Here is a 26,820-nt window from a genome sequence, read left to right as displayed (position 1 = left end):
AGAGGCCTCCCAGCTAGTGAGTCCCAGAGCCAGGGCTCAGAGTGTCTCCCGGATCCCAGTTCCGAGGGTCTTTCCTGCTCCTCAGCCGCCCCTGCAGCCATGGCCGAGGGTCCCAGCCCAGCTGCTCAGGTGATTTCCTTTGGGACCTTGGGTGCCCTGGGTCCCGCGGGATGGGGTGCAGGCCGAGCCCAGCCCAGGTGGAGAACACACTCATGCCTGCTTCTGTGCCGAGCTGGGTGAAAGGCGGCTTTCAGAGGTGGGCCGTGTTTGCACAGGGTCTGCACTTGGCATTCATCTGCCTGAAGGGGTCTTTCTCATCATGGAGGTGTCGAGTCCATAGCAGCCCTCACCGTTTAGCAGCTCAGCTGCTGAGCTGTGAGCTGTGGGCTCAGCGGACGATAGGAAAGACCGAGAAATAGGCAGAGTGAGTGGAGTTGCTTTCCTTGTGCCCGGTCTTGTTACAGAACTGAGCTGACGCCATGTAAGTGCTTAGTGTAGAATTAGACGCCATTTGGGAAAGGCCACCCCTGCCCATTTTGTTTTCTTTCAGTGGTAAGAATAGTGACCTGCCTGTGTGTAACCTGTCTCCATGTGACGTCAGCTCAGGGCGCAGGCCGTCTGGCTGTGCTGTCACCCCACCCTGGGCAACACTCAACTGCACACAAGGGACCACTTTTCCCAGGGCGACCCCGCTCTGTGCCGGCAAAGGCCGAGGTGACCTTGCTCACTGTTTGGTTACTGAGAAGGACGTAGTCAGATGAAGCTGTAGGCTCGTCTTGGGCCCGACAGACTCGAGAAGCACTGACTCCCCCAAAGAATATACCTCCCAGGTTTAATTTTCATTTTCTCTTGCAACCCCACACGTTACAGCTTTAGTTCTGAAAGAGCCATAATCCTGTCCTGCAGTTCACTTGGCTACAGGAAGTCCAGCCCATTACCTGACTCCCCTCCCCAAGCAGTTCTGGCAATCCTCAGTGAGTGCTCCCACGGCCTCCCAGTGCCTCCTGGCGTTTGCTTGGCAAGCCGGCGGGCTGCAGACCACGGTTGTGCAGCAGCCCTCTTCTCCATGCCAGGAAGACAGCTCTGCTCAGGCACTGCCCGCCGTCCCCTGAGTGTGTCAGGACACAGCTGATCCCAGACTAACATGAGAGAAAAGACTTCACTGAGAGCTTGGAGAGAGCAGAGAAGACTGGTGAAAACACACACCCACGCGTACTTCCCCTCCAGGGTGTTGGCCGTGCCCCTGCACGACCCTGAGAGTGTAGCCGCCTTAGATTCTGCACCCCGTCTGGGGGACCCCCCTCACAAACCTGGCAGAGGGTCCTAGTGTCTCACCTTCCTCCGTGCAAACGTGGGGACAGCCATTGTTCCCTTGAGGGATTGTGTGGTGTAACACGACACAAATGAAGTGCCCGAGCCGTCGTGAGTGCCCATACGTCTTTTATTTTAAAGCTGTGTGATTATTAGTTGGGGGTGGCACTCGTTATTTCATAATTATTAATGATTCTGAAGCACAATACAGTTGTGTCTCCTTCATGTGAAGACCAAGTTTCAGGGAACAGTGGTAGAGGCCCCTTTGCTCTGTCACCCCAAACCGAGGGCATTCTTCAGGTGGGAACAAGAAAAACAGAAGATAGGAGCAGACAGATGTTCCCTTGAAATTGTTGTTGGATTTTGTGCCTTGAAAAATGTCCAGCTCCATCTGATGTTTTCAGCTCTGTTCTCAGCGTTGCGGGGTCCCCCACAAAAGCATCCAGGGTGCTGGGCCCAGTCAGGTGACTTTGAGCTTCTAATCCCCCCTGAGCCTTCACGTTTCCCTCCCAGCTCGTATGCAACCCCTGCCTCTGGCTGCTGCACAGACCACCCTAGAGAATGGCTGTAGTGTGTTGTTTGCAGGAAAGGCTGCGTTTCAGTGATGGCTGCACTCACATCTGCATAGCTCTCCTTCCAAGCCAAAGACAGCGGATATCTGCTGGGTTCAAAACAGTGTTTCCTAAAAAGCACCTCCCTTTTTGGGTTGGCCACCCCTTGCCTCCCTGTTTTCCCAGCCCTGGTGCCTTTGGTCTCTGTGCCAAGGACGACAGCAGCTGCAGCCCTTCTGTAAATTGCATATCTGCGATGGGAGCCACAGTGCCGCCACAGGCACGCCCGGCGCTGGGATGAGCCCCAGCTGGCAGGGCTCGGCGGCCTCTGAGCTGGCTGCCCAATTCTCTACCTGCCGTCAGCCCCCGTCAACTGAGACCCCACTCTGTGCCGAGCCCTGGGCTGGATGTGGGATCAGGGAGACCAGACAAACCTGGGCCTTGCCCTCCTCGGAGCCCGGGATCCAGGGGGAGGAGACAGACCCTGAAGGAGGCTGTTGGCTGGGAGCGCCTGAGGCCAGCACGGGAGTGGCTGAGAAGCACAGCCCAGCAGCTGGATAAGCCCACATTTACATTTTGGCTCTGCCACTCGCTGGCTTTGTGACCCTGGGCAAATTACTCAGCCTGTCTTGAGTGTCTGTTTCCTTATCTGTAAAACCAGCAAAGACCCCCTAGTTTGCTGTAAAGATGGAATGTGCTAATACATGTGCACACTTAGCTCTGTAGCCACAAGAGGGGTTCGCAAGCTTCACTGCCATCAGAATCCCTGGGCAGCCGCGTGCCAGGCACAGTGAAATCTGAGGCTCCAGGACTGTATTTTTGAAGATGTCCCATGTGATATGCAGTCACGTTTGGGCCCCTGTGAGTCCTCAGCACATGTGCCGTTGGTGGCGGTCCAAGCTGTAAGCAGCTAGCCCTGCTCCTGAGAGACGCCTGCATATAGTAGGTACGCCTCAAAATGTTCCCCAGCGATGCACAGGAAATCCCTAGTCTGGAAAGCAGCACTGCCGGACCCCACGCCAGGCCCGTGTCCATCCTGCAACTTCACAGGATGGCACAGACGGGGGCAATTGCTGGCGGGACAGTCTCAGGCCACTGTACATACCTCTGGCTGCAGGGACGACTTTAGACTTGTGGTATGTGTTTATAGCATTAGTCAGCACCTTCCTTCTGGACAAGAAAAACGACTTTGCTCTGTAATTTCTGTGCCGTCCCCAGGCCACGACGGCGGATGGAGTGAACCTCACCACCGAGGTGGTGTACAAAAGAGGCCAGGATTATAGGTTTGTGTGCTACGACCAAGGCCACGCCTGCCAGAGCTACCGCGTGCGGTTCCTGTGTGGGAGGCCTGGTAAGCAGCTCCGTGTGGGGACAGCAGGGCTGCCGGGGCCTGTTCCTTGAGCTGGTGGCTGCTCGTCACCAATGTGGATGGCGGGGTCCACTGCTTCCAAGCGTCTCAGTGACACTGTGCTCCCGCCAAGCTGGCGGTGGAGAGCAGTGCGTGACACAGGAGCAGCGGGAGGGTGTTGGGAGCTGGCAAGGGCCAGCGGATCCCCATCCTGGCCAGCTGCCTTTCCAGAGGGGGAGGGGCCTGGTCCACGCAAGCCAGGGTGCAGGGGACAGAGCCCGCCTTCCCGCCGCCCTCCCGGCAGGGCCACAGCTCCGCGCCCCTTTGGGTGCTGTTGTTTCCAGCCCGGTTCCCGAGATGCTCGTTAGAGGTTGGAAGTGGTCGGGTCGGTGTGTTCGTGGAGGCTCTTGGCCTTGGGCAGAAGGCACCTGTTGGGGACAGGAGTTTGTGGGGGAAAGACCCACAGCTACTGCACGTACCAGTGAGAGGAGCTGTGTTTGTTTCACGTCTCGGGCGAAGTGGGTGTGGTGAGGCAACCTCATGGAAAATTCCTGTGCCCAGAGCTAATGAATGGCCTCTGCGTGTAGGGTTTTTGTTGACTTCAAACGCCTGAACCCAGGCTGCAATAGGAGGGGGCCTGGCGACTGCGTCTTGGATGGGCAAACCTGGCATTAGTCAGGTAGGGAGGGGAAGGCAGGAGGCGGCCGTCCAAGGCCCGGGGCTCTATCTCAGTCTCCTGTTTGGTTGCAGTGAGGCCCAAACTCACCGTCACCATCGACACCAACGTAAACAGCACCATCCTGACGCTGGAGGACAACGTGCAGTCCTGGCGGCCGGGAGACAGCCTGGTGGTTGCCAGCACTGACTACTCCATGCACCAGGCGGAGGAGTTCCTGGTGCTTCCCTGCCATGCCTGCGCTGCCAACCAGGTCAGAGTAGCAGGTAGGACTTTCAGTGACCCCGTCCGAGGCTGGAGGAATCTGCCAATGGCCAGGTTTGACGTTGGCTGCAATCACAGCCACTCTGTATCTGTCAGTCATTGCCACGGTAACACTGCATAACAAAAAAAGTAAAATCTCACAGCACACATTTATTTCTTACCCATGCATTTGCGGTTGTCTGGGGATATAGTTCTATGGGCTTCTTCCTCACCTCAGACATATCCTCGTGGGGGAGATTGCAGGCTCCCACAGGGGGTGCAGAAACACGGGAGGACTCTTAAGGCCTGGGCTCAGAACTAGCGCCGTCTCCCACCCACATATCACATGGTTCTCCCACCAAGACTGAGGGAGGGAGTGGATATCCGTTAAGCAGTAACACAGTCTACCATAGAATTTTAAACCTCTTCTTTCTATAGCTTTTGGGTTTTCCCTTTTTTTCTGTTAAATCTTGACTTAGATACTCTGTCATTTTTGGTATGAGGTTGCTGGAATCACAGACTGCTAGACGTAAAAAGAGACCTCAATTGTAATCCGGGTCAGTTATTCTTAGTGGAGAGAGTTATGTATCCATTAGGGAGTTTTGGGGGTAAGCAACAGAATCCTGGGACCTGGGTGGCAGGAACCTGTGGCAGCTTCCTTAGTGTCACTGTCTGCAGGCAGCGTGCGTGGTCCTGGGATGTAGCTCAAAGGTCACTTTCCCGAAGGAGGGCGCTGGTTGCATTGGTGGCTGGTGTGCTCACACTGGCCAGGAAGGGACAGGGCACCCCTGTCGACAATCCCTCTAAGACTACACTGAATGGAGAAAGGGCCCCTCTCCAAAGGAAAGCTGAGCTATATTGCCAGAATAAAGGCGATGATGTGAGCGTTCAAAATATCAGCTGCCCTGGAGAAGTATTAGAATTGGGGGTAGGAGAGCACTGTGGGTTGATTGAGGGAACATATCCAGTATATTCAAAATATCTACTATTTTAGAAGTAAAATTGCAGAAAGTCAAACACAATCTTTCTGGCTGGTGGGGATGTGCTTGAGAAACAATTTGTGCTTGAGAAACAGTTTGGGGGAGCAAAGGTTTGAACTGGTGAGAAACGGTGATGGAGTCCCGGGCCCTTGTTTGCTCATGGGGAGTTGGTCCCTGGAGGTCACGTGGCTGAGGCAGGCCGCAGACGCTGCTCTGTGCTCTCAGGGCACCGGCCTGATGGCTGGAAACTGCAAAAGGAAGGCTGTCCGCACCCCTGGCGGATGGGGATTTGCTGGGTGCAGGTGAGAGAGAGAAGGAGGTGAGCTGGGCAAACGCTTGTTCCTTGACGAGGTACAAGAGTCTGGCACGTACCTACAGGCGGTGCTGCGGGCTTGGGGGCCACGGGGAGCGACACACATGGCACCCGTCCCCCGCAAGCCTGCAGCCCTTCTGTGCAGACACCCGGCAAAGGGGGATTTGGCGTGGAAGCTTCTCCAGAGGAATTAATGCCGGAGCGGCGAGCTGGAGAGGAGGAACAAGGGAGAAGGAGGCTGGGCGGGCGGCAGAGCCCACAGCGGGCGGCACGGGCCTCTCCTCTGGGGCAGCGGCCTGGTGGGGCTCCCGCGACGGGAGGCTTCCTGCGTCCCCGTGCACAAGAGAGCCCCAAGAGGAGTGAGTTCGTCCTGAGGGTTAGGCCCTTGGGTCTCCGCTGGATGCCTTTGTGTCCCCAGGGACAGTACAGGGGGACAGGCCTGGGACAGCGGACGTCCTCCCGGACGCTTGGCAGGAGCTGCATTCAGACCATTTGAGCTGATGTCACAGCTCATTGTATGGTGACCCATGGCTCTGGGGCAGCATTTGCGGCTTCTGGGAGCCGGACAAGCAAGCTGGACAAGTGTGGTGGGGGAGGGGCGCCCTGGGTCATTCAGACCCACCCTCTCCGCACCAGTGGGGCACTCCACTGCCTGCAGGGACGCTTCCCTTTGAGCAGGCCTGGTGGGCAGATGTGGGACCACGGCGGGCCTGAGAACGAGGGCCCCGTGATGCCTGTGCGTGCCTGCCCCCCCAGCAGGGTGGCTGGAGTGAGTGCTGGAGAGCTGCTCCCCTTGGCAGTGGCTGACGACAGCCCCAGCTGCCTCTCAGGCCTCGGAAGGCGGCAGGGAGTGTGAGCTGGGCATACTGGGCCTGCGTACAGGGAGGACAGGGTTACATGGAGAGGGTGCTGGGTCTCCCTCCGGACCCTCCAGGACCCCTGGGTCTGTATCTGCTCCAGCCCCACACCCAACAATTCCCCGCTCCCTAAGATGTTGGAGTGGACCAGCCCCTGTGCTCCCAAGCTTTGGACAAGCTTTGGGGCTCGTGTGAAAACAGTGCCTCCTGGTGGACAGTGGCAGAAAAGTCCTAGGTAGGTAGGTACCGTGTTTCCCCGAAAATAAGACCTAGCCGGGCAGTCAGCTCTAATGTGTCTTTTGGAGCAGAAATTAATGTAAGACACGGTCTTACATAATATACTATAAGACCAGGTCTTATATTAATTTCTGCTCCAAAAGATGCATTAGATTGATTGTCCGGCTAGGTCTTATTTTCTGGGAAACATGGTAGGTAGGATTCTCTCTCTCTCTCTCTCTCTCTCTCTCTCTCTCTCTCTCTCTCTCTCTCTGCCCCCCTCCCCTCTCCTTCTCCCTCTCCCTCCCCAGCCCCCTCTTCCCAGGGAGGCTCACATTTCTCCTGTCCAGCCCCAACCCCTTCACTGGCTCCCTGTCCCCCACTGACTGGGACCAAGGACTCTGTCTGCTTCGCTGTTTTCCGAACTGTAACCCCCAGTTGCCTCTTGGGGTTCTTGTCCTCAGGCTGCCTGCAGAGACAGCCTTTCTGTATCCTCCTTCCTCACTGCCCCGTTCCAGTAAACAGGCGTTTTAAGGGCTTTCCGATGGGAACCAGATGGGGGTAACAAAGTACTGAAAATGTGTGAATCATCTGAAGAACTATTTCTGAGCTTTGCCAACCGCAGGATGAGTCCCAACACCTCCTGACATGGCAATTAGAAACCTCAGTTTTCTGCCCTGTTTTCATCCCCGTCTTCCCACTTCGCTTGTAGCCACCCTTCCCCCACTTTTAAATAACACTCTTTGCTACTTTGGACATCTTTTGGGTTTCCTGGGATGTGGCGAGCAGTGACTTGATCCATCTGGCCCCCTCTTTGTGATAACTGACAGGGATGGGTCACTGTTTTCTCCAGGACCCGGAAGTGACACGTCTGGGCCTGTGCTCCCAGTACAGCAGCCACCGGCCTCATGAGGCTTTTAAATAAAATTAGAGATTCTGGTCCTCAGTCACACCGCCCGATTTCAGCGTTCCGTGTCCACACGGGCTGAACACGGGCTGGCGTACTGGACACGTGACCATCATCTCAGATCTGGGGGTAATGCTGGTGTAGACCAGGTCCTCTCATGCTGAGCCAGGATTCGAGCTCAGGGCTGTCTGCCCTCAGGCTGCGTGTGTAACCTTGTCCTTCCTCCACAAAAGCCCCTGTTTGTTCTCGGCATCTCCACTCGAACATGCTGGACCATGGGAGCAACCGGGAGCCGTGGCATTTCCATGTGCTTCTGGGACCCGCCGGCTGAGTCCCTCTAGGCTGGTCCTCACTGGTCTCACCCCTTCCTGCAAACTCGCGGGGCCCTGCTAGGCCCGCAGCACAGGGTGCTGTGTTCCTCCCAGTGCAGGCTGCTTTGTGTTTATCCTTCTGTTGGCCCCAGAGTGGCTGGTGCTGTGGGCACGGCTGGGATGCAGGGTGAGCCCTAGGCAGGCAGGCAGGGTTTGCCGCCCTGTGGGGGCAACTGTGCAGAGACCTCTGCCCCTCAGGCCTCCCCCACCCCTCGCCCATCTGCGACAAATACGGCTGGGCCACCTCTGCTTTCCCTGGTTGGTGCTCAGTGTCAGAGCTCCGAGGAGGGAGGGAGGGGTGGAGGTTGGGTGGGAGAATTCCGCAGACAGGAAGGGATGCCGGGAAAGCGGGCACAGCTTCCCTCCGATAGCAGCTTGGGAGTGGCCTGTGAACGCAGCAGCAGGTCCGATAAACGCTGCAGGCTTTTGTGAAGGTCTGAGATGGGCTCTGCTGTCCCTGGGGCCGGAGGCCGTGTGACCGAAATACGCCTGCAGCTCTCAGACTCCGAAGAGCCTGAGAAACAGGGTCCCTGCGTCTCCCTGGAAGTCACTCCGACACCCAGGCCGGCTGCCCCCAGGGACCGAGGAGAGCTGTCATTCCAGGTGGGAGCCCTGCGTCCCAGCCTTCACTTGAGAACAATGCCAGTGACAGCTGCATGTGTCACTTGTGTTACGTGAGCCCGCTGTCACGTACCGGGCCGTCCTACGCACATTCTGTGGATTAGCTCGTTTCGCGCTGCTTTCCAGATAGGTGCTGCTGTTGTCTGCTGAGGTTTGCGGAGCTTCAATCGTGTTCGGGTACGACAGACTGAGCTGGGCTCTGACCTGGACAGCCAGGATCCAGAGCCACCTTCTGGGCGTGTTTAGACTGGCCCCCGAGGAAGGCCCTCTGGCCACTCAGGGACAGACGCCTCTGGTCAGTGTCCTGCTTGGACAGTGTGTTTTAAGGGGGACGCTGACAAATGGAGACAAGCACCCTGAGCCCGAAACTCACGTGCTGTGAGGCGGGCGGGAAGCCTGGGGAGCTGTGGCCTGACGTCTTGGCTCTGTGAGCCTGTGGGCACACGGACACACACAGGCTGGTGGTGCTGAGGGTGGTCCGGAAGCTTCCGCTGAGAAGGAGCCCCGCAGCTGGGTCTTGGAGGATACGGTGGTTGCCTCATGGACAGGGTGGTGAAGGCGTCCCAGATGGGGGTGCAGCTTAGATAAAAGCTCCGACTCGCAGAACAGCGGAGGTGGTTCAGGGAACACTGGGCCATCTGGTCTGTTGACTCTGAGCTGGAGGCTGTCTGCTAACTCCTTGTAGAGGGGCCCGTGCTGCTGGGCCTTAAACTGGAAAGACACGGGCCCTGCCGCCCATACCGGAGGCCGCAGTGGGCTGTGCTGGACGCCCGGCGCTCTGCTGCCTCGTGTCAGGCTCGCCTCTGGCCAGTGTCAGCACCCGAGTGAGACGGAAGGCCTGATGGCCCCCCTGCAACACGGCGTCCACTCCTGACCCCCACACCTTCGGCGTCAGAGCACACTGCAGCAACTAGGCTCTCTGTACAATTTTTGTAACACCTGAGTCTTTTTAAAAGAAGGACTCTGGGGTAGACTGACGAATGCCCCCAAAGATGCCCAGTCCTAATGCCAGGACCTGTGGGTACGTCCCCTTCCACGGCAAAGGGCCTTTGCAGACGGGCTTAAGCACGGCTGGTGAGGTGGGCGATCATCCTGCATCGTCGGCTGGGCCCGTGGAATCGCGGGGCGCTGGTGAGAGTCAGAGTGGGGTGCGCCTTGAGCAGGGAGGAGGTGCCAGCAGCCAAAGGACGCAGGCGCCGTTACAATCGGGTTCTCCCCCAGCCTCCCAGGGACCCAGCCCTGCCAACACGGACACTACCGGCCCAGTGAGGCTGGTTTTGGATTTCTGCCGCCCAGGACTGTAAGAGGAGAAATTTCTGTTGTTGTAAGCCACTAAATTGGTGCTAATTTCAGCAGCTCTAGGAAGCTGGTACTGATCCACAGAGGATATATTTGGCTTTGCCGCGAGCCAGCTTCACGTCTTGAACTAAGACGCTTCCAGGAAACCCCCATCTCCCTGAGTCTGCAGAATTCCGAAACAATAACCGTTCTTAGCAATACTGCAGACCCACCACGGGGTGTGTGCGGGTGACGGACGGGAAGGGGAGCCCGCTCTCCCCAGGACGGTCACTGTGGGCAGACACTGCGGGGCTGTTGTAAGCGTAAGCGCGGCCTTTGCCCTGGGCCCTGGCGGGTCATGGGGCTCCGTGAGGCGTGTGCTGGGTTGCTCAGCTCCAGGTCACCGTGAAAGCCAAGTGGTGTCTGTGGAGTGGCTCAGCCTGCGGATGCACGCGAGACATGGTTGCTCTCTGCAGTGCCATCCTCGGCTGGAAGGGCGAGCGCCTGCCAGCCAGGCCAGCAGCGTCAGCGAGGAGACCAATTTAGAGGCAGGCTGAGACTCTGTATTCCAGAGAAGGATTGGGGGCTGCTTTGGGGGCCGCAGATCAAAGACAGTTCCAAACTCTTGTCACCCTGGCGTGGCACTGGGGTCAGTGGTACCAGGGAGAGAGTGCCTTCTCCTCCATGGCCAGGGGTGGGGGGGAGAGGTAGTGATGAGGGCAACGCAGAGTGGGGTGCAGGCTCTTTCCCATAGAAGCACCCGGAGCCCGGCCGCGGTGCTGGACCAGCGGCTCCGATCTGGGCTTGGCAGAAAATCCGGTTGTGGACACCCCCCCATGGGACTGAGGGAAGAGGGACGCAGGTTTGGCTACTTCAGCAGAACAGGGATTGGCCCTGCTTTACAGCAGGAGCTTTAAAGAGAGAGGGGGCCCGTTTTATGTCCTCAAGGATCCCAGCTGGTCGGCAGTCTGGGCGTGAGCTCTGTGGGGTGGTCAGAGCCCAGGTTTCCTCGCGTGGCTCCGCCGTCTCTGGTGCCTGGATGTCACCGGCCTGGGGGAGGCCGGCCCACCCCCACATTGCAGCCCTGAAGGTGCCGTCCTCTGGCCCCAGCGCCTGGCTCTCCTGGCGAGCCGGGCGTCAGCTACGACATAGGCGACACCAGTGCCGGAAAGCGGAAGGGGAGATACTGGGGCAAACAGCTGCTTCGGCCGCAGTCTTCAGGCCTAAGCACACTGGCCGTGAGTCCTGGGGCCTCATGCAGACGAGGAAATCCACCTCCCCGAGCCTCATCCTCTGGGAAACGGGACCACCGTGCACGCAGGCGGTGGTGGCGCCGCCCTCTGACCCCGACCCCCTCCTGCCCCAGGGAAGCCCAGGTACCTGCACATCGGGCAGGAGATCGATGGCGTGGACATGCGCGCTGAGGTCGGGCTGCTAAGCCGCAACATCGTGATCCTGGGGGAGGTGGAGGCCAGCTGCTACCCCTACAGCACCCACCTCTGCAGCTTCTTTGACTTTGACACCTTCGGGGGCCACATCAAGGTACGCATCTGCCTGGGGAGGCTGCAGCCCACCCAGGAGAATTCCCGTGAGGCCGCCTGCGGGCGGGATTCTGGGTGGGGAGGGGGTGCAGGGCCGGCGGGGGGGACCAAGGCCAGAGTACCTTCTGGAAGTGGAGACATCCCATGTATTGCCCGCTGGGTGCTGTCCCACCTGTCAGGACTTGGGAGCAGGAGAGGTGATGGAGGCAACCTGGGGCCATGTGGCAACTCCCCGGTCACATGGCACACGTCACCCTGCACTCCCTCCCTTCATGATTTTCAACCCAATCGTGCCTCTCCTGCCCTTTCCTCCTTATTTAACCCTGATCCCTTCCTGAGGCAACTGGCGTTGAACTCACAAAAAGTCATGTGTGCAGTAGATCCATTAAAATACAGAGAGGACCCAATAAGCAGGGAGAAGACGAGAACTGTAGCATGGAATTAGCCTGGGAGTTTCCGGCAGAGTCCAGGCAGGGACGGAGAAGAGTGGCAGGGCCCCCCCACCTGGCGACTGTCCTGGGGAATCGTGGGAGCTCACTGGCGCTCACGGTTCCCAGCCTCGAGCTCCAAGCTCCGAGCTCCGAGGGGAGCTGACTTGGCCTCTGTCTGTAAAGTGCTGAAGTTCCCCATGTGCCCCCTGCCGCTCTCGGAGGCTGGGACTAAAGCTGGCTGCGTAATAGCTGGCGTTTTGTGAGGACATTGTCTTGAAGCTAAAATCATGTGCTTTGAGGATAAGACTCGTAGGTAAATAATAGAGAACAACAGTGGCGTGAGACTCCAGAGCTCACAGTGGGGGCGCAGCCGGCCTCCCAGGTGACCCAGGCTTTGGTCGCACGCCTGGGGATCCCTGGTCCCTGCTCGCTGCATGTAAGCAGTGCCCCCAGCCACTGTAATCCCCAAACACTTGGACACCTTTCCCTTCCTCGTGACACTCGGGCTTACATGGCCGGAGAAGAGGGTGTGAGCGCTGCAGCCCCGGCCCTGTCCCCCTGCGCCCTCCCTTCCAAGCAGCTCACCTGTCTTGCCAAGTCCCTATGTTATGCACAGCTCCTTGTCTCCCTTGGGGAAGAAGGGCCAGGCGTCTGACCCATTTGCAGAAAACACCTTTCATGGCTGAGAACCTGAGGCAGGGATTAAGGACGCCCTTTGAGGGTGACCCATGTGCACTTTGGAATGTGGGTCCCAGCGAGCAGGGTCAGTGAGCGACTCACGGCCTCCTGACTCTCTGCTCTCCTCTCGCAGTTTGCACTGGGGTTCACGGCCGCACATCTGGAGGGCGTGGAGCTGAAGCACATGGGACAGCAGCTGGTGGGTCAGTACCCGATCCACTTCCACCTGGCAGGGGACGTGGATGAGAAAGGAGGCTACGACCCGCCCACGTACGTCAGGGACCTCTCCATCCATCACACCTTCTCTCGCTGCGTCACTGTCCACGGCTCCAACGGCCTGTTGGTAAGCACCCCTTCCCGGGGAAGCAAAGGGTCTGGAGCGCCCTCACCCTGCCCGCCGTGCCAGCTGGCTCACTGCTGGGCCCAGGGGCCATGTGGCTGCAAGTGTGCTTGACTCCAGTCACTTAGTCCAGGGCCAGCGGGGGCTGAACCAGCCTCAGCTCAGATCTCAGAATGATCTCAGCTGACAGCAGGCTCCGAAGAAGGAGAAAACAGGGCGTCTCTTTGCCGCAGGGCGCCCAGATGCAGGCTGGGTGGTCACGGGGCCAGTTCCTGCTCACTCCTCACAGGGACAGGAAACCGGGGCGCGTCCCCGACCACGTGGCATGGCAGGTCTGCTGGGTGCGGGCAGTGGCCGTCCAAGACTCTGCTGGGGTCTGCTCAGCAGACTTCAGCTTCAGCAACGGACAAGTGTCCTCCAGAGCAGGTGCGGCGGCAGAAGGGTCTTCATGAGAAAATTGCCTGTGTGTCATAGGCCTGTCTTGATTTGCACAGATAATTTTTACGCTAAACGGATCTATTTTTAAATTAACTTATATCCTCTAGAAACTTTTGAAAGTGGACGGTTTCAAAATGGCACCCTACAAGCTGACTCCAGCTTCTGTTTGGTTTGGCTTATCCAGTGTTTAGAGAAGCATTTGATCATTTTTACACTAAACTGATAATTTTACACGAAATTGAACTTCCTCTAAATGGACTAAACTTACATCCTGTATGAACTTTAAAACCGGATGTCACAAAATGGCACCCTGCAAGCTGCATCCAGCGACCAGATGTGTTTTGTTTGGCTTAAATGGTGTTTAAAGAAACATTCGAATTAGTTTCCATCATTTAAAAGTTGAGAGATTTCACATAAAAATCTGGATTCCTGGCTTCCCTTGCAAAGTGGGCTGAATTGGCAGCATCAGATCCAGTTCCTGCCTGGCAACAGTGAACTGGGGCAGAGTCGCTGCTGCCCCACGAAATGACCTGTATTCTCGGGTGTACCTCGTGCCCACCATGTCCTGGGACCCTGGTGAATGCACCAGGCCGGTGCCACCAAGGGCTTGGTCCACAGCCTGTGAGCTTAACCTCTCTGAACCTCCGTTCCCTACTCAGGCGAGGAAAGAACACGCCACACTGGGCTGTGCGGTGCGTGTTCAGAGAAGTTAAGCCACTTGCCCAAGGTCCCACAGCTCACAGGCTGTGGACCAAGCCCTTGGTGGCACCGGCCTGGTGCATTTAGGAGCCCTGAGACCCTGTGTCCACCCGCTGACTCAGTGGGACCAGGGCCAGTTTACCCCGCAGGTAGAGAGAGGGCTGTGGGGTGTGTTTCTGGCTCCAGGAGGCAGCAAAAGAGAATGGTGTCTGGCGGAGGCAGAGAGACAGCAGGGTTTCCATACATTCAGATGAGGGCCTGGGGTGAGCCCGCACCTGGGTTCCCTGTGGCATTGTCCCCTTACCAGCGTGTCACCTGGCCAGTCATTTCACCTCTGTGTGCAGCTGTTGCCTCCTCTGTGAAAGGGGGGACAGCACCGCTGGCCCTGTGTGGTTGTAAGGAATGAGTACATGACATACCCTGACCAGGGCCTGTCGCACACCGGCCGTGGGCGCAGCGGCTGGCCGGGCGCTTCGCTGAGTGCACAGAAGGAAGGTGGGGAGTCGTAGATATTCTCGCGGGTTGGCGGTTAAGCTCCGAGTGTGGTGGAAAGAACAATGTAGAGTTGGTTAGAAAAAGCCGACTCTTACTCATTATCTGTACTCGTTCTGAGCATTTACTCTGTAGTATTATCCTTCAATTTAGCTTAAATTCAGTGTCGTTTAACGTCACTAAAGATTAAGGTATTAAGATTACTAGAAGGCCGGAATTACAGAGCGGGGTTGGTTTGAGTGGCAGCTGTTCTGAACCTCGGGACGCACAGGCACGCACGCCACTCACACCCCCGGTGGTGTGGACAGAGGGCTGTGCTTTCCCACCCACTTGCTGTGTGAGCGTGTGCAGGCAGCTCCAATTAGTTAGGTCTTCAGTGTCCTCATGTTTGCTACGGAGTGACCACACGACCTCTCACAGCTGTTCGGTGAGAAAGTGCAGTGGCGAGGTTTGGGGCCATCTAACAGCAAACCTTGCTCTACGGCACTCTGCAAAACAAATTACCACCTACTGGAGGCTCTTTAGCAGCTCGAAAAAGAAAACGCAATGGTAGAAGCTCTGACATTACAGCCTTCCTTTTCCAAAGCATGATCATACTGGTTGTCAGGTTTCTCACGAATACGAATGATACCATACCCACCCAGAAGGCAGAAACGGGTGTAATTCATGTCTGTTTGTATTTGTTTTAAGCAGCAATTTCTTTTTCTTGCTGTGTACAGGTTGGTGGTGGACGTCATTCCCTGGGGTAACTGGGGTGACCCTGTGTGCTAGTTCACACACACGTTCCACTTTGCGCTGTTGTCTCAGCTTGATTACCAAGAGCACCTCTTTCACTCTCCCAAGTGTCCTGGTTCATAGGACAAACTAAGGGTCACTCTGAATGAAGCAGCCCTGGGAGCTCCGGGGTTTTCTCCTTCACGGTCTCCTGTGCAGACCAACAACAGTGAAAGACTTAAACCAGATTTTAGGAATCGCTTTTGTGACTGCCAGCCATCAACAGGAAAGGACCGAAAGAAGAAAGGGAACGACACAACTTGTGCAAAAGAACGGCAGCGATCTTCCACAGGGCTTCTGGCTGGCGTGCCGGGGGGCTGGGTGGCCGTCACCCATTCGTCTCCGTGCCTGTGTATGTTTGTCCAGCTCCTGTCTGTCATCTGTCTGTCATCTGTCTGCCTGTCGTCTATCATCTGTCTGTCATCTGCCTATCTATCTGTAATCTGTCATCTGTCTGTCTATCTGTCATCTATCTATGTCTCTATCGCCTGTCTGTGTCGAGCTGTGTCACCCTAAGGATTTAGCGATGAGAAATATTCTCAGGAGGAGCAGTGGTGCAGTGGTAGAGTTGGAAGGGGCTACTCATAGTGGGATCCAGACCGTGGGTGGTGGGTGGGCGCGTGGGATTTAGGAAGAGCTGTGGGCAGGAGGCAGGAGGCCTGGGGCTGAGCACGCCGCCCCCAGCAGGCCTGGCAGTGCCATCGGACGCTCCACGTCCCTGCCCGGGCACAGCCTGCATTACAGGAAAAGCCTTGCGCTTGCTCAGATGTCCCTGCCGGCTCCCGCAGCCCGTTTCCTTGCCTCGTCCTCCCAGGCTTGTCTTTCCAGGCTATTTATAACAGCGCTGCATCGTTCACCAGGAGAAAACTAAGCCGTCCCGTTGGACGATTGTATCAACTGAAACGCTTTACTGAGGGACCGGATAGGAGTCAAGGTCACGCCCTTGTCTAGGACCAGAGATCAAGGGAGAGCTGCTTGTTTGAGAGAACGGAGGGCTCCTGGAACAAAGCAGCGTGTGTGTTAGGTTCCTCCCTTCTGGGGTGAACTGCACAGTTAGAGAACAGGGGTTCCAGCCTTGGCTCACACACGTCGGTTGTATGACCTTGGGCAAATCACTCGTAGTCTCCTTTTGCTCATCTCAAAAAACATGACCGGCGTGTGTAGGATTTAATTACGCAAGATGAGAAGGTGTAAGAGCCCCACCCAGGGCTGGGACACGAAGTGCCCTCGTTCTCGATGCTTCCAGAGAGTGGCTGCCTGGCGCTTGGGGAGCAGGCAAGCTTTGTCGTGTAAAAGACTGGAGGCACTTGGGGTGTTTACCCTCGATTAGCGCTTCTGGATCAGGGACAGTTTTGTCACCCACTCCCTCCCCAGTGGACTGTTTGGCAGTGAATGTCCGGAGACATTTTTGGTTGTCATGACTGAGGAAGTTGTGCGGGCGTCCCGTGGTGGGCACCCAGGGACGCTGCCAAACATCCTGCAGTGCCCAGGACGGCCCCTAGAAGGGTCAGCGGTGCTGAAGCGGAGTTGTTTTTGGATGGTGTGTGGGTTTCCCGGGGCCTGGCACCGTGGTGGGTGCGTAAGAGGTGTGAGCTGATCAGGTGTCATGGGGGCGGGGCCGTCCCTTGTTAGGGGACGTCGTTGGGCAGTCAGGACGCGGGCTGGGGATGAGGATGGCAGAGCTCAGTCCGCATAAGTGAGGTGCTTCTTGCCACCCTGTGTCCCACAGTGGACAGGCCACCTCGTGTGGCAGTGAGTGTGTCATTCTGGGGCGTCCAAGCAGAAGGCTGCTGTCGGTCAGAACGCTTGTCAACAGGCTGGCGTTGGACGGGGAGGGGGGCTCAGGGTGGAGACCCTCTGAGGACTTTCTGGTTCTGAGATTGATGAATCCAGAGGGTTCAAACCCAGAAGGGGCCTTGAGATCATGGAGCTCGGGTCCTTCGTTGTCGAGTGGGGAAACGCAGTGGAAGAGGTTGGGAGACTTGTTAAGGCCCCTGTGCGGGTGGGTGCACGGCTAAGACTGTACCCCAGGTCTCTCGATGTTTTCCAATGGTCGTCCTGCTTCCCTCACTGACACTGATTCCAAGAAGGACATGAAGGCTGGAGCGGGCAGCCTTTTCTGGTTCCCGGCCGGGGGTCACATTGTGACCTGCCATGCATTGTGGGCTACGACGCTGGCTTGGCTTCCCGGGCGAGGGCACAGTGAGGGCCATCAACCCCAGTGTCACTGCACAGCCCACCTGGCCAGGTGAGGCCACCTCCCAGTGGGGCCTCCTGTGTGCCACCATCTGCGTTAAGCCCCTTGTACTCGCTGTGTCCTCCCCAGACCAGGCTCACGGGACCTCGTCCAGGGTCTCCAAGGACCCACTTCTAACCTTTCGTCCCCGTCCCCACACCGCGGGCCTCAACCCCAGCAGCTCCAGTGGGAAGAGACTGTAAGGCATCACCCCGTCCCCAGGCCCAGCCCCCAGTCAGGTCCACCCCCAAAGCCCTCACAGGGCCTGGTGTACGGCCGATGCTTTTCGGTGTTTGTTGAGTGACTGAATGAGCACATGAGGAATGGACGTTCGGTGAGATGTCCCCCGCCTTGACCCTTGCAGGTCCAGGACGTCGTGGGCTATGACTCCCTGGGCCACTGCTTCTTCACGGAGGACGGGCCCGAGGAGCGCAACACCTTTCACCACTGTCTTGGGCTCCTTGTCAAGTCTGGAACCCTTCTCCCCTCCGACCGCGACAGCCGGATGTGCAAGATGATCACGGAGGACTCGTACCCAGGATACGTCCCCAAGCCCCGGCAGGACTGCAAGTAAGTCCCCCCAGGCCGCAGAGCGGCTGGGCCCCAGCCCTGAGCCACTGCTGCCCCAGTGCCGCACACACGCTTCTCCTTGCTGCTCCCTGCTCAGTCGCCCCGTGTGCACCACTCGTGTCCGGAGAGCCCCAGTTCTCATGCTCGGCCTTCTGAGGCCACGTGGCGCCGTGAGGGCAGGAAGCAGGTGGCCACCTCGGCGCTCGGCGGCCAGGGTCTGGGCGTGGCAGAGGCAGAGGCAGAGGCGGAGGCGGAGAGGGTGCTTCCACGCAGCCGCCTTCTGCGTCCACGGCCTCTCCCTGAGAAAGGGCTGCTTTCCTGGGCTCTGCTGGCTCACGTGTGGTGTGGAGCCCCTCTCACTTGCCCCACAAACTGCGTCTCCCTTGGAGAGCCGAGCCCCTTTCGCGTCTGAGCACGTGAGATGCTTCAGTGCACCGCCTGTAACGAGCACTTGGGGTTCCAGCCTCTGCTCGGAGGCTCCTGGCAGCCCCGTCAGCGTGCCTGACACGGGCCGTGTGTGTGTGTGAGTGACGCCTTTTGATTCCCGCCCCACCCCCCCGCAGCGCCGTGTCCACCTTTTGGATTGCCAATCCCAACAACAACGTCATCGGCTGTGCCGCCGCAGGGTCCGAGGTGAGCGGAAATACCCCCTTTTGGAGGAAAGTACCCGTGAGGCCCAGGGGCCGGGGGGTCGGAGCCTGCCCTGAACTTTGCGTGCTCTGAGCCCCAGGTCAGGCTTAGAAAGAAGAGGGGGTCGGATGGATTGGTTTTGAGCGATGGCTGTCACTTTGTCACACTGGTGGTCGCAGCCAATGAGAACGGAGCACTTTATGTGGAATGCTTATCAGGAGGTTGACAGGATTGTCCCTGGGAACGCTGCCTGGCACAGTCACGTTCTAAGCCAAACCACGTTAATTCTTGCTTCGACCCGATGAGGTGGGTGCTGTTACCTACCGTCCAATTGGTGGAAACGAGGCGGGGAGAGCCCACGTGCCCGGGGCGCAAACATGCCCGGATGTAAATGTGGCAACTGTGTGCGAGGCCGTGCTCCCAGCCAGCCTCCCTGCTGTCACCCCCGTGGGCCCCCGAGCAGCTCAGTGCTCTCGGGCCTCAGCGTCCACATCTGTAGAATGGAAGAGAAGCTGAGCGTATCATGAAATCCTCCTGTTTGGTGTCAGGAGGAGGAGACGGCACTGATAGCCGGCCATGTGGAGCCCATGGCCAACAGAGTGGGACCTGCGAAGGGTTTCAGTAGTCAGGGTGCGCCCCCAAAATGCATTTGCCTCAGACTTCTCACTGCTCCTGGAGGTGTGTTTGGGGGTGGGGGCCTGTGGGGGAGAGTGCTAGACGCGCCCCCCCGAGTTGGGGTCATTCGGTCACCCCGACCGGAAGCTGAATGGTGCTCAGTCCTGGGGCTTCCCCTTATGCCCCCTGAACAGGAAACTGGATTTTGGTTCATTTTCCACCACGTGCCGACAGGCCCCTCGGTGGGGATGTACTCCCCGGGTTACTCGGAGCACATACCCCTGGGAAAGTTCCTTAACAACCGAGCGCATTCCAACTACCGGGTAAGTCTGTCTGGAACCCCCGTCAGGACAGACTTGTGGACGTGGGAGGGAGCTGGGGGCTGAGGCTAGACACGCTTCTGGGGGGCAGCGGTGGTCTTGGGCCCCGGGGGCAGCGCATACTCAGAGCCCCGGATGTCAGGGCTGGTCCCCGGGTCCCTAGTGGTGCAGATGAGGAAACTGAGGCCCAGAGGGGAACAGGCACATTCAAGGTAAAGTCCAAAACCCAAACCAATAGGCTGAGCCAGGGAAGAGAGCAAAAAGAAGAGATGTGTTCTCTGACCAGACCTGCGCTTCCATCTCGGGGTGGGGCCTGTGAGGGGCCCTGGGCAGGGCAGGCAGAGAGAGGACCCCAAACAGTGTCGTGTTCCAGAAGGTAAGAAAGAAAAGAGTTCCCGGGGCAGAGGGCAGAGGCAGAAGTGAGGAGGGCAATAGCCAGGCCTCAGAGGGGGCTTGTCCGGCTGCCATGGGCCTCGGGGAGCTGTCACCATAGAGACGGAGGCGGGTGCAAGGGATAGAATGTGTTCGCTGCTTGTCGGACCCCTTCCTTGAAAAGACATTCCATGAGTGGGAGTGGGCCGTGGTACCCGGATGTTTGAAGAGGGTGAAACGGGCATATGTGGGGAGGATGCTATCCCCCAAGGAAGTAGGCCAGGGCTCTCGGGCACAGACGGAGAGATGGCCTTGAGGAAAGTGGCGGACAGGAAGGGGGGACGAGCAGCCTCAAGCTGGATGGCTGCACTCTGAGGGCAGGAGGCCCGTGCCTGGTGCTCACGCCCGGTAACCCGGCTCCACATGGGGCCTGGGCTGTCTTACTTAGGCCCCACGGCCCTCTGGGAGATTGGTGTCGGCAACCCATTGCACCGAGCCAACAGCTGACGCCTGAGCGGTCATGAGAGCAGAGCCGGGAGGGAGTGCAGCCCCACATCTGCTGACTCATGTCACACTGCGTCACACTGCTTCCCGGGAAGTAGCAGGAGAATGCAACAGCCAGAGTGACCTCCAATTAGAAAAGCAGAGAAACCCGAGTGTGGGCAAGGGATCTGGGAAGGAAGGAAGGCGGTGTCAGTGGGTAGCAACACGGAGCCGCCCTGCCTCCCACTCACCCAGGGCTGACAAAGCGAAGAAAGTGAGGTTCTCCCCTTGAGTCACACAGGATCCCAGACAAGACGCTGGGTGGGCCACAGAGCCTGCCCCGAGGCGAGGACGGGCCTTAAGGTCAGCATTGCCCTGGATACACTGCGGACACATTTCCCAGGAAAACATAGGGATCGTCCCGAGGCAGTGTGAGTTCTGGGCACGGATGTGGCTGTGTGGCCTTCACCCCTCTCGGCCTCAGTTTCCTCAGCTGGACCTCAAAGAGGACATCAGATTGGACCTGGCGGTGTAGAACCAAGCGGGTTCTTCACCTCCCTCACTGTAGACCCCTTACTCCTGTTAATATGTCCTAAGAGTAGAGCTGGTATTTCTGGAGCCAGCAGAAGTGTGCATTGAGGCCGGGTGTGAGGAGGTGCCCGGGCTGCAGTACAGCTCACGTGTCCCCAAATGTGTCCCCTCCCCAGGCTGGCATGATCATAGACAACGGTGTCAAAACAACGGAGGCCTCTGCCAAGGACAAACGGCCCTTCCTGTCTGTCATCTCTGCCAGGTAATCACCCCTTGGGAGCACGCACACTCCGTGGTGGCCCCTTCGCTCAGCTCCATTCCCTCATTCAGCAGGTGTCGGTGGAGCGCTTTTGGTGTCCTGCACAGGCCAAGGTCTGGCGTAGGGTTCAGGGTTTCCACATCCGGGTTGAATTCGGGTTTTAGCCAAAGCCAGTGCCTGGGAAATGAGCAGGAGTGGCCAGGAGGCTGGGCTGGGATCAGAAGATGAGGAGAAAAGCTGGGGAATTTCACTATGGACTTCACGGGTTGTCCCTGTAGATAAACCTGGAGCTCAGCTAAAGGCCTTTGGAAGGTGCTGTCAGAACCTCCAGGTCTTTGGGAAAACCGTACCCTCTCCAGAGACCACGTTACTTGGTCTCTGTGAAGTCAGTAACGCGAGCAACATGATCATGTCCGTGGAAGATGTCCACCGGACTGGACATCAGCGAGCATCCGGGTTCAGCATCCAAGAAGCTGAACCCCAGAAAAGGCCCTAGGTCAGGTCTCCCCCAGGTGGTGGCGAGCTGGGCATCTCACACGTTCCTTCCTGGCCGTGGGGGCTGCACTGCATGCCAGGTTGGCACTGGCTGTCAGAACCCTCTTGTGCTCTGATCCCGCGTGGGCGGGTGCTGTGAACGAGGGAGGTGACGTGTGTGTCGTCTGCACGGGGCTGGGCCCCGGAGAAAAGACCTGTTGCTTCTGCCTCGAGCTCAGAAAGTTCATCCCTGAGCCCAGGTGATGGGAGTCGGTTGCTGTTTCAGCAGAGTCTTCCGGGCGTCGTGAGCAGAGAGGAGCTCACAGCCCAGAAGGGAGTCAGTTCACGAGTCCCCTCCCCCCGTGCCCTCCCCGTCCTGTGTTCCAGATACAGCCCTCACCAGGATGCCGACCCGCTGAAGCCCCGGGAACCCGCCATCATCAAGCACTTCACTGCCTATAAGAACCAGGACCACGGGGCCTGGCTGCGTGGTGGGGACGTGTGGCTGGACAGCTGCCGGTGCGTGGACAGTTGCGGGGCAGTGGGCAAGGTGGGGATGGCGCAAACGAAGACGTGAGCTCGGCTGGAAGGTCCCTGTGGGGAGCCACCAGCCCACACTGCACAAGGACCCAAAGGACAGGCAGCGGTGCTGGGGTTTGCTTGGAAGGAGTGTCATGGGATGGCCTCCTGCTCTGTCTTTTGTCTTAAGTGTGGGAGATCAGAATCTCTATATCGGAAATGTACTTTTCCATTTTATTGTGACCTCTTAAAGGAAAAATAAAGGTGACAGGAGGCAAGAGGAAGTGAAAGTGTGTAAGGAGGTAAACAGACACAGGAGAGGGAGACAGAGTGAGAGAGAGAGAGAAAAGAGGGTTGGAGAGAGAGAGAGAGAGAGAGAGAGACTACTCAGAGAAGCGAGGCCTGGGGAGAGACTGATGGACCCCGATTCAGCGATAGAGCTCCCCGAGAGGCAGACGAGATGGGGGGTGCCAAGGGAGAGCTGGCAGGGGCACAGGGGGCTCAGGGAAGTCCTGCATCTTGGGGGAAGAGGAAGACGGGAGCCGACTGGGTGCTGAGGGCCATTGTGTGGGAGAGGAGGCAGGCACGTTCGATTGGCTCTAGCGGGTGGAAGTTCCACGCACAGGGCACTTGCAGCTCCGCAGAGGAAGAAGTGTCCTGCAAACGCAGCTGTTACTCAGTGAAAGGAGCTGCTTCTCCCTAGAACAGGCCCAGTGACGTTCACAAGATGACGGTGTGAGGCGGGTGACAAGCAAATGGCTCCAGTGCTCCAGCTGCCTGCAGGGTTCTAAGTCGTGACTCGGCTCCGGTCTGCTGGGAGCTCAGGCCCCACACAGACAAACTGGAGCTTCTGCCAATGGGGCGGGGGCCTTGGCACGGGCTCCTTCCAAGGTGGCCGGAGTGCTGGCCCCGAGGGGCAGTGCTGGCACAGTCAGGGCTCACAGACGGGGGCGGGCGGTGGGCTTTCAAGGACTGAGCAGCTGCCGTTGTGTCCACTGCAGAGAGATCACTCTAACATCCTCTGGATGTGGGGGCAGGGGCTGTCAGGGGGTGGGGGGGGTCACTCCCAGATGTGCCGCTACTGCAGCCGTCCCGTTGGATGGGAGACAATTCAGACAGTGAGAGCTGAGCTGAGATGGAGCCTTCGGGATGGTGAACAGGCTTGGGGGTAGGTCATTGTGTTACATTAGACATGTCGAGTTTGACGTGCTTGTGAGATACTCGTGGAAAATCCCAGGTGTGGGGCGAGCAGGTGGGTAGAGTGGCTGATTGTACAGGCACCAGCAGCCCTGTGGGGAGGGGAGCTGAGTGTCTGGGGTCCCAGGGACTGACTCGGAGAAGGAGAGGGCCCTGGGCAGTGAGGTGGAGCACATGTGACAGGTTGGGACACAAGGAAACAAGGTCAGGACGTGTGGGGAAAGAACTGGAGCTCTCAGTGCCCGGGAGGTCGGCCTTGAGGGGTTAACTGGCACTGGACGGGCTTCAGACAGAGGGAGACTGCCGTCCTGGAGGCAGGAGGGCCGGGTAGGGCCGACACAGGCAGCCAAAGGGCTTCAACGGCCCGAAAGCGCGTGGCCAGGGATTTGGGCTGGGGTTTATGGGGAGTTTGGGAAGCGCCGTGAGGACACCACCTGGCAGGGTGCCCGTGACAGCTGGAAGGGACAGGGACGTGAAGACAGCCCCCGTACGTGGCCCTCAGGTCCGTGGCAGCGCACGCCCGAGGCCTAGCTCAGCGGCTGTGCCATCTCCTGTCACTCACAAGCGGCCTCCCGCCAGAATGTTCCTCCTGAGCCTCAGAGGGGAGCTGATGGCATGGCCAGTGTCATTGTGAAATGCCGTCCTGCCCTGCTCAGGGCCTGCGTCTGCCTGCCTTCCTGGAAACTCGGACCTCAGCTCCCTCTGTCCTTGCACTGTGGCTGCAGCAGGAGTGAGGACGGCTCAGGGGAGTAGCGCTGCAGGCACGTACTCTGCCTGGACCCCGTGCTGGTCCTGAGCGCGGTGGGGTCCTCCAGTCCCGCGCCCCAGCCACCCGTGAAGCCCTGGAATCAAGTGGGCGCGGCTGGAGACGGAGGCCCAGGGAGCCCAGTCTGCATACTGGATGCAGTGGGGCCTCGGGTGACGAGAGCCACCGGCCTCAGACCTGAGCGGGAGGGGACCTGGGCTGGCCCATTACAACCAGAGGGGACAGCCCCAGCGTCCTCAGTGGACCCCGTGCTTCTGTAAAGGCTCCGCCCCGCAGGGTCTGCAGTGTGACACCAGGGCACAGAAGGCCCCTTCCCTCTCCCTCCACGGCGTCACTGCATGTGCAGCAAGAGCACGCTCTGACTGTCTGCTCTTGTCCCCAGGTTCGCTGACAATGGCATCGGCCTGACCCTGGCCAGGTAAGAGCAGCCCCCGTCGTGCTGGGTCTGTGGGAAGCTGCCTCTGGACCTCTCACCCCAGACATCTTCTCCCTGCAGTGGCGGCACCTTCCCGTATGACGACGGCTCCAAGCAGGAAATAAAGAACAGCCTGTTTGTTGGCGAGAGTGGCAACGTGGGCACAGAGATGATGGACAACAGAATCTGGGGTCCCGGCGGCTTAGACCATAGTGGACGGACACTCCCTATAGGCCAGTAGGTTCGCACGCGTGGTGTCTCCCTTGTCGTGTGTGGCTTTCCCTGAGTGGCAGCACGGGAGGGAAAGAGGCCAGCTGGGGATTTCTGCCCGTTGACTGAATTCCTCATCCATTAGTGGTCAGAGAAATCACTGACACCACTGAAATCACCCTGCGGGGAGGTGAGATCTAGAAGGCGAGAGAGAAGCCAGGCCCCTGTGCTGAGTGTGACATGGCGTTGTGTGGTTCTGGGCTACGCTGGCGGGAATGTAGTGTCAGGACCGGCGACCTGCGTCCCTTTGTCCTCGGAGAGCTCCCCGACTTGGAGCATCTCACCCCCTTCTGAGGATGGCGGAGAGAGACAGTCAGGCCCAAGCGTAGTTAAGGGAGAGCAACCAGGAGGATGACACCGCCCCAGCTGTGTCCTGTGCAGACGGGGTTCTTCAACTAAGAGGTGGGCTCGCAACTGGGAGCTGCAGGTCAGATGCCGTCACGTTGTCAGGCTCTCGTCCGCAGGCAGATGATACTCGTTCTGTGTGCGCCCTAGGGGTTAGAATGTTCTAGCGGTCAGATTTGTCCCACAGCAGAGGAGCAGCGCTGTCCTGAGCGTCCCGGGCTGTGTGTTGCAGGAGTTCAGACAAAAAGGGTGGGTGACCAGAGGTGGTTGGAGCGGGAGGGGACTTGGAGAGCTGAGGCGCTAACAGCCCCTGCTGCTGTCATGAGCTCTGAAGGCCACGGCCTGGGTGGCTCGGTGGCGCGGAGCTGTCCCTTCTGGAGGTGTTTCTGCTCAGACGCAAATTCAGGCCAGAGAGCGAGGCTGTGGGTTGGCCGGCAGCATGCGGGCCCTGCCTCCGAGTGCTAAGCCCAGCCCTTCCTGCCCCCCCGAGCTTTCTTCTCTTTCTCTAGGGAAATATCATTCTTGCCTTGCTACACAAGCCACAGGCTTCAACTCTCACCCCAAGTAGGTGTGTGCACTTGGAAGGGTTTTGCAGACAGAACCACAGTCTCCTTGGCACAAGCTGTCAAGAGCCCTTGTTTCTGTGTAACCTGAGTGGTAGCGCTCCCTTCAGACCGTTTTAGGAGCAACTCTGGGTCTGCAGAGTTGGTCCCTTTGCTGAAGGTTATCAGCTGCAAGGCCCGGAATGCTGTGATGGTTTCCAGAGGTGAGTTTGTTTCAGGCGGCCTGACAGCTCTGTGAGACTCAGGCAGGGCCTCAAACTGCATTTGTGAGCAGGAACCCGGGACCGTGCAGTCCTAATCGTGGCTGACTCGTCCTGTCCGGGCCTGGGTTGGGGTGTGAAGGCAACGTCAGCACAGTCTAACCATAGAGCCCGCGAGCGTGGCCTGTCCCCAAAGTACCTTAAATGGAAAGATGCACGGAGCCAGCCCGTAGGAGTCAGGACTCCAGAGTGTGATGTTAAACAGTCACTGTGTAACATACACAAGCGAAGGCAGTTCTTAGGTCCACTGAGGCCACACTGGTGAGCCTGGTGACAGGCGCTGCCTCGGGAACCAGTCTGAAGGGAGGGGAGACCAGGGTGAAGACAGGGACACGTGGACAGATCCCCCTTCTGGGCTCTTTCTCTCTTTCTGCCCTTTCTTATGTTCACTGTGGATGGAGAGGGCCCTGGCCCAGAGTACAGAGACCAGTAAAAGCAGAAAAATTGGGCTTGGAGAATAGCAAGTCGAGACTTGGGGCCAGGCCCAGGAAAGGCCACTGCTCCGGAGTCTGCCGCCAATGGGACAGGCGGGTCTGGGCGCGCTGCCCCCTGCTGGGCCCAGGGCAACCTTTCCAAGTCACCAGTCCCTCCATCCCGAAGCCTGTTGCCTCCTTCTGCGTCGTCTTCCTGCGTCCTGGGTATCAGGGCTTCTGGGGGTCCTCTGGCAGGCCACAGTCCTGCTCTCTCTATTCCCCAAATCCAGCATGTTCCCAATTGAAAGGCTTAGTCACAGAGAGGTAGTACATCTGCGTCTTAATCTGATTAAATTGTTACAGCAGCTGAGACTTGATAATGATTAACGGCTCTTCCTCCCAAGGGACACGATGTGGGCACTCTCCAGTAGTATTTATAGTATTTACACAATGACTCTTCTCCCAAACCTCAAACCAGCAACTAGACAGATACTCATTATCCATCCATCTGTTCGTC

At 58.2% G+C, this 26,820-nt stretch overlaps 1 protein-coding gene across 4 annotated transcripts in view; it reads left to right on the top strand.

The window, feature by feature from the left end:
• The window catches only part of CEMIP (cell migration inducing hyaluronidase 1), a 110,468-nt gene that overhangs the window by 69,954 nt on the left and 13,694 nt on the right, over window positions 1-26,820 (top strand). For all 4 annotated transcript variants that reach the window (XM_033100083.1, XM_033100080.1, XM_033100081.1 and 1 more), the window contains 11 exons: window positions 3,081-3,213; window positions 3,961-4,152; window positions 11,039-11,214; window positions 12,456-12,665; window positions 17,666-17,871; window positions 18,435-18,504; window positions 19,311-19,439; window positions 20,999-21,084; window positions 21,943-22,074; window positions 24,420-24,455; window positions 24,534-24,689. In XM_033100083.1, coding sequence (XP_032955974.1) covers window positions 3,081-3,213; window positions 3,961-4,152; window positions 11,039-11,214; window positions 12,456-12,665; window positions 17,666-17,871; window positions 18,435-18,504; window positions 19,311-19,439; window positions 20,999-21,084; window positions 21,943-22,074; window positions 24,420-24,455; window positions 24,534-24,689 — 1,526 coding nt within the window. The remainder of the gene's footprint in view (window positions 1-3,080; window positions 3,214-3,960; window positions 4,153-11,038; window positions 11,215-12,455; window positions 12,666-17,665; window positions 17,872-18,434; window positions 18,505-19,310; window positions 19,440-20,998; window positions 21,085-21,942; window positions 22,075-24,419; window positions 24,456-24,533; window positions 24,690-26,820) is intronic.

The sequence above is a fragment of the Rhinolophus ferrumequinum genome, chromosome 28, assembly GCF_004115265.2.
Source record: "Rhinolophus ferrumequinum isolate MPI-CBG mRhiFer1 chromosome 28, mRhiFer1_v1.p, whole genome shotgun sequence".
In the NCBI taxonomy this organism is placed as follows: Eukaryota; Metazoa; Chordata; class Mammalia; order Chiroptera; family Rhinolophidae; genus Rhinolophus; species Rhinolophus ferrumequinum.
Note: the sequence above shows the minus strand (reverse complement) of the source record. Positions and strands in the feature narration are given on the sequence as shown.